Source organism: Arachis ipaensis, chromosome B10 (assembly GCF_000816755.2).
Source record: "Arachis ipaensis cultivar K30076 chromosome B10, Araip1.1, whole genome shotgun sequence".
Lineage (NCBI taxonomy): Eukaryota > Viridiplantae > Streptophyta > Magnoliopsida > Fabales > Fabaceae > Arachis > Arachis ipaensis.
The window spans coordinates 57,502,998-57,510,313 of NC_029794.2; the positions used below are offsets into that span (position 1 = coordinate 57,502,998).

The window sequence follows — 7,316 nt, forward strand, 5'->3', positions numbered from 1 at the left end:
AGTTATATCTCATTTTATTCTTATTGCTAAAATCTTGTAAAGATACTTTATTTTATTTCACAATAAATAAAATCTACTTTTTCAAAAAAAAAATATAAAAATACAATGAATTATAAAATTATGAATAAATAAAAATAAAAAAAATAGATTTTTACATTTGTATTTTTAATAACAAACGTTTTTTTCAAAAATCCGTAAACTAAATTTATTAGGATTACTTTTTTAAAATTTATATTTAGCTAAATTCATCGTAACAATTATATAGAAGATCGAGAATATTTGCTACAAAGTGAGAAATGATGTTCTTTGGGAATTTCGATAACAAAATACATATAAGAAAATTAATATACGATACACTTTTTTTAGTTTTTGATCAAATAAATTTGACAGGTTTTAGTTAATTCATATACATTATACACTTATACATGTAGGAGTGATAATAAATAAAGTAGGATAAGATTTGATCTCAACCTTAATTCTACCTGATTACTTGTGGGTTGAATTTGTTATTAAAATTCAATCATATTTTATTCGGGAGTTAAAAACGATCCAACTCTAATTCTATTTCTAGTCAACTCGCGAATATCCGATTCTACTCGCAAATTTTTATAAATACGCAATATTATTATATAACTTAATGAGCATGTAAATTAAAAATTCAATATAAATAACATAATCATTCCACAAACAACACAATCGTCTCATAAACAACATAACTGTTACGGATCCAGCCCACAGATTCCGCGCCTCCTCAAGTACGACATTCACTCTACACACCTTACACCTCTCAGATCCATTCTGACTTGAGCGTCGGAGTGTCTTTGCAGGTGTCTCCCATCATTGCACCAGCAGAAGGACCCAGCATCTGCCCCGACCCACAAGTCTCCGATCCATCTCTCAACCCGTGCCGAAGATATCTTGTACATTGGCGCCGTCTGTGGGGACTTGCAACGTCATAACGGAATGACGGATGTGCGTCTTCGAGGAGCAATCCCCGAGCCACCACGATAACTCCCGAACGAGGAACCCAACTCCCGAACACCGAGAGGCTACACCCCATGGAAGGATAGCAAGCGTGATTTGCCAGACTACCCCACCGCAAAACAAGGAAAACGGCCCCGAAACACGAGCCCCCGAAAACCTGGGAGGAAAGGCAGCCCAGATAATCCAAGATCTTTGCCTCCAGGTACAAGAACTCGAAGGACGAGTTGCAACTAAGGAAAATCACCACGCCGAAAATGGAAGCCACGCGACTTCCAGATCAAGATCTCGTCATGAAACCGGACACGGCAGGTCGCCCGAGCGGCGACATGGCAAGAGGAACGATCACAGTGTCTCCCGTGACCAGGGACACCAATGCAACGTGAACGACGGAAGGCACGGCAAGTCACCCGAATGGCAACATGGCAAGAGGTACGATCGTAGCGTCTCTTGCGACCAGAGTCATCGACACGACACGGACGACGACTGATGACACCGAGAAACCAAACGCCCAAGAAGCGAGCATGTGATAATGGGAGCTACTCCCTTTACTGAAAGAATCCTGAAAGCAAAACTCCCTAAGGGTTTCGACAAACCCACGGATATGAAGTTTGACGGAAACAAGGACCCCCAGGAACACCTGACGGCCTTCGAGGCCAGAATGAACCTGGAAAGGGACGCTGACACGGTTCGATGCAGGGCCTTCCCGGTAACCCTAGCCGGGCCCGCGATTAAATGGTTCAACGCCCTTTCCCAACGGATCCATAACTGGCTTCCACGATATCTCGTGGAAATTCATGTTCCATTTCACCACAAGAATCACAAAAGCAAAACACCCCATCAGCTTGTTGGGAGTTACCCAGAGACAGGATGAGTCCACAAGAAAATACCTTGACTGGTTCAACGACAAATGCTTGATGGTCGACGGACTCACGGACTCAGTCGCAAGCCTTTGCCTAATCAACGGACTCATGAATGAAGACTTCCGAAAATACCTCACCACCAGACCAGTATGGACCATGCACGAGATCCAGGGCATCGCAAAGGAGTACATAAATGACGAGGAGGTAAGCCAAGTCGTAGCCGCCAATAAACAACAGTACGACAACACACAACACTGCAACACAGTACCTCGACATAACCCCCCACCAAGAGAAAACCAGAAAGAACATCCCAAACTGGCAAACATAAACCGACCTCCCAGAGTCGGAAAATTCTCTAACTACACACTCCTAACAGCTCCGATCACTGAGATATACTACCAAATAGCAGATCGAGGTATCTCCCGAAGGCCTGACAACTCAAGGAAAGAACAGGCGGCAACAAAACCTATACTGCGACTACCACCAAGAATACGAACACGTGACACAAGACTGTTTCGACTTAAAAGACGCTCTCGACCAAGCTATACGAGACGGCAAGCTCCCCAAGTTCGCCAAAATCATCAGGGAACCAAAATGCGCAGAAAGAGACAGATCACCAGAGAGAGAAGGACACAACCCGACGATGCAAAGACAAGCCCCAGGGAAAGCCCAGAGACAGATCCGACCATAATCGTAAACGTCATCACAGGCAAAGACACCCTGGGAAAAGCGAAATCGGCACTCAAGAAAGATCTCAAGATCCTGGTAGTCAGAAACCAAACTCCAACTGTCACCACCAGTAACGCGATAACATTCTCCCCGAAGGACTGCCAACACGGCACCTCGACGGAAGATGCTTCTTTCGTCATCTCGGTAAAGATTGGAACCGGGCTAGTCAGAAGAATACTGGTAGACACGGGAGCAGATTCCAACATCCTCTTCAGAGGAGCCTTCGACAAGCTCGGACTCCGCAATGACAACCTCCAGACACACTGCAATAGAGTAACCAGACTCGGAGACAACTTCCTCAAGCCAGATGGTTCCATCGTTCTCCCCCTTACCATAGGGACAGGGAACCAAAGGAAGACAATCCTATCCGAGTCCTGGTCTTTAAGGACTCCACCACTTACAATGTTATCCTTGGAAGAAAAATAATCAACGACCTCTCAGCTGTCATCTTCACCAAATTCCTACTCATGAAGTTCACCGCAGAAGACGGCTCCATCGGAACAATCCACGGAGACCAGAAAATCGCAGTAGAATGCGACAACACCAGCCTAGCCCTACGGAAGAGATCCTGTGACGTGGCTGGAATATTTTTAGCCGACCTGGATGCCCGACAAGACAAACAACCTAGACCGGAACCAGAGGGAGACATGGAAAAACTACAAATAGGACACACCAAAGAGGAATACACTTTCATCAACAAGAACCTTCCATACGACCTTAAAGAAGATCTCTCACGCCTCCTAAAACAGAGCAGAGACTTGTTCACGTTCACCCCAGCCGACATGCTAGAAATAGACCCCGACTTAATGTTCCATCGGCTAGCCATAGACCGGAAGGCCAAACCTGTGACACAGAGAAGACGGAAAATGTCACCCGACAGAGCCGTCGAAGTCAGGAAACAAGTTAAGGCCCTCATCAAGGCAAGCTTCATCCGAGAACTTGCCTACGCAACCTGGCTAGCTAACGTGGTGTTAGTCAAGAAAGCTAACGGGAAGTGGCGGATGTGCGTCGACTACACGGACTTGAGCAAAGCCTGTCCAAAAGACGCCTTCCCCCTACCAAACATTGACGAGCTGGTAGACGCCGCGTCTGGCCACCAATACCTCAGCTTTATGGATGCATACTCCGGGTACAACCAAATACCCATGCACAGACCCGACGAAGAGAAAACGGCTTTCATTACCCCAGACGGCACGTACTGTTACACAGTCATGCCCTTCGGCCTGAAAAACGCCGGAGCCACTTACCAAAGGCTCGTCAACAAGATATTCCAAGGCCTGTCCGGAACCAAGCTGGAAGTCTACATAGACGACATGCTAGCCAAGACTGAATCCAGCAAGGACCTTATCAGCGACCTTGAGCTTGCAGTGAAAACTCTGCGGAAACACCGAATGCGCCTCAACCCGGCAAAATGCGCCTTCGAAATGGAAGCAGGAAAATTCCTCGGGTTCATGATCAGGCAACACGGGGTAGAGGCAAACCCCAAGAAATGTATAGTCATCCTCAAAATGGCAAGTCCCAAAAACCTCAAAGACATCCAAAAACTTGCCGGCCGACTAACCGCCCTATCCCGGTTCCTCGGTGCGTCGGCCCAGAAGGCAATCCCTTTCTTCAAACTTATGAAGAAAGTGACTCCCTTCAAGTGGGAAGCAGAATGTGAAGAGGCATTCCAACACTTCAAGAAAGTCCTATCGGAACCCCCCGTTCTAGGTAAACCCCAACCGGGAGAGACCCTTAACCTATACCTATCTATAACAGAAGAAGCACTCGCAGCAGCGCTCATCCGAGAAGACGAGGATAAAGCCCAACGGCCTATCTACTTTATAAGCAAAATCCTCCAAGACACGGAGTCGCGCTATTCCCACCTCGCCTTCGCACTCCTCACGGCCTCCCAACGTCTTTGACAATACTTCCAAGCTCACCCCATTACGGTCCGAATCGACCAAGTGGTCAGGCAAGTCCTACAAAATCCCGACCTGGCGGGGAGAATGCTAGCATGGTCCATAGAACTATCCCAATTCCAAATAAAGTTCGAACCTCGGAACGCGATCAAAGCCTAGGCCCTGACGGACTTCATCGCTGAAATGACCCTAGGAAACCTTGCCACCGAAACTTGGAAGCTACAGGTAGACGGCTCATCTAACACCACTTCCGGTGGAGCCGAGGTGATACTCGAAAACCAAAACGGGGTCGCGATCGAGCAATCCATTCGGTATGATTTCCCGATCTCCAACAACTAGGCAGAATATGAAGCTCTCCTAGCTGGATTAATACTAGCCAAAGAAGTCGGCGCAAATATCCTGGAGGTGTGCAGCGACTCCCAGGTAATCATCTCCTAAATCAACAGAGACTACCAAACACGAGACCCCTTGCTTCAACAATACCTAACCAAAGTGAAAAGGCTAATTGAAGAATTTGATCATGTCACCATCCAACACGTCCCCAGGGAACGAAACGCAAGGGCCGATCTACTCTCGAAACTGGCCAGCACCAAGCCAGGGCTGGGAAACCAGTTACTGATACAAGAGGTTGTTAATACACCCTCTGTGTCAACCGCGACCAACATCGGCCTTCCGATCTCCAACCATAACTCATGGACCTCCCACATCCTATAATACCTCCTCAACCAAACACTACCTGAAGACCCCAAGGAAAGAAAGCGGATAAAAAGGGAAGCCGCCAACTACACCATAGTGGCGGGACAACTTTACAAGTGAGGATTCTCGCAACCCCTGCTCAAATGCATTGAGCCCGAGGACACGGAATACATATTCCGTAAAATCCACGAAGGCTGCTACAGACACCATATGAGAGGAAAAGCCCTGGCTCAGAAAGTTATCCGAGCCGGATACTTTTGGCCCTCCATCATCAAGGATTCCATACAGTTTGTCAAAAGCTGCAATCAATGCCAGATACATTCCGACTTCCACCAAGCCGCCCCGCACCAGCTCAGCGCCATCACGGCAGACCGGCCATTCGGAATATGGGGCATCGACCTTATCGGCCCCTTTTCCGCGGCCCCCGGACAACTCCGATACCTCGTCGTCACAATCGACTACTACACCAAATGGATCGAGGCCGAACCCCTGGCCTCCATCACGGTGATGCAATACCGAAAGTTCATCTGCAAACACATAATAACCAAATTTGGGATTCCCGAGGTTATGATCTCAGACAATGGTACCCAGTTCGCCGACAAGAATTTCAGGGAATTCTTGGAAGGGCTACACATAAATTAGCACTTCATCTCAGTAGAACACTCCCAGACAAATGGGTAGGTAGAGTCAGCAAACAAGATAATAGTCAAAGGACTCAAGAAATGGCTTAATGAAGCCAAAGGACTCTGGACCGATGATAAACCACTATTTCATGGTTTATCTTGTACTAAATTGAGTGGTTTTTATCAAGTCTTCACCCACTTATTCATATAAATTGCATGGTTTTACCATTCCTTCCTCATTTTATGAGATTTATAAAAACATGTTTCCTATGCTTTATTAATATTAAAATTTATTTATCCTTTATTACCATTCCATGTCGTGATCTGTGTGTTGAGTATTTTCAGGTTTCATAGGACAGGAATGGCTTAGAGGACAGAAAGGAAACATACAAAATGGAAGAAAAGCATAAAAATGGGGTTTTGAAGAAAAGCCAGCAACGCGAACGCGTGGACAACGCGACCGCGTGCCTGGCGCAAAACACAAGCGACGCGAACGCATGGGCGACACGGACGCGAGACTTGTGCGAAACACATACGACGCGGACGCGTATCTGACGTGTACGCGTGACCAGGAAAAACTCCAAATGACGTGAATGCGTGACCCATGCGTACGCGTGACAGACGCCACGTGCAGAAACTGTAGAAAACGCCTCCAGCGATTTCTGAAATCCTTTTGGCCCAGATCTAAGTCCAGAAAACACAGATTAGAGGCTATAAAGTGAGGGAATGCATCCATTCATAGGGGGGCTTCGATTATTTCACTTTTCATAATCTAGATGTAGTTTTAAGAGAGAGAGGTTCTATCCTCTCTCTTAGGATTTAGGATTTCTTATTATTTCAACTTACAATTTCTTTTGAGTTCCAGGTTTAATATTCTTTCTATTTATTTTCTCAATTTAGTTTATGAACTCTTTATGTTCGGATTGATTTTCTTTTATTAATGCAATTTGAGGTATTTCAGAATTATGATTGCTTTCCTTTATTTATATAAGTAATTTAGATTTTTTCCTTTTGGCTTTGGTTGATTAATTGGTGACTCTTGAGTTGTCAAACTCATCGTGATTGATAATTGTTATCTTTGCTGATTGATTTAAATTCCTATAACTCTAGTCTTTCCTTAGGAGTTGACTAGGACTTTAGGTGTTAAATTGATTTATCCACTTGACTTAGCTTCATAGTTAGAGGTTGACTTAGTGGGAGCAAAAATATAATTCTTATCACCATTGATAAGGATAATTAGGATAAGACTTCCAGTTTTCATACCTTGCCAAGAGTTTTATTATTTATTAATTTATTAATTCATGTGATTTATTTTTCCTGTTCAAACCTTTTTAAAAAACCCAAAAACACTGTTTTTCATAACCAATAATAAATCATACTTCCCTGCAATTCCTTGAGAAGACGACCCGAGGTTTGAATACTTCGGTTTATAAATTTTATTGGGTTTGTTACTTATGAAAACAAAACTTTTGGTTTAGAAGCTATACTTACAACGCGATCATATTTTTATATTTCTTTACCGA

General features: G+C 44.8%; 1 protein-coding gene across 1 annotated transcript; it reads left to right on the forward strand.

The window, feature by feature from the left end:
- LOC107620646 lies at positions 971 to 1,471 on the forward strand. Its single transcript, XM_016322778.1, has one exon. The coding sequence runs from the start codon at positions 971 to 973 to the stop codon at positions 1,469 to 1,471; it is 501 nt and encodes a 166-aa protein (XP_016178264.1).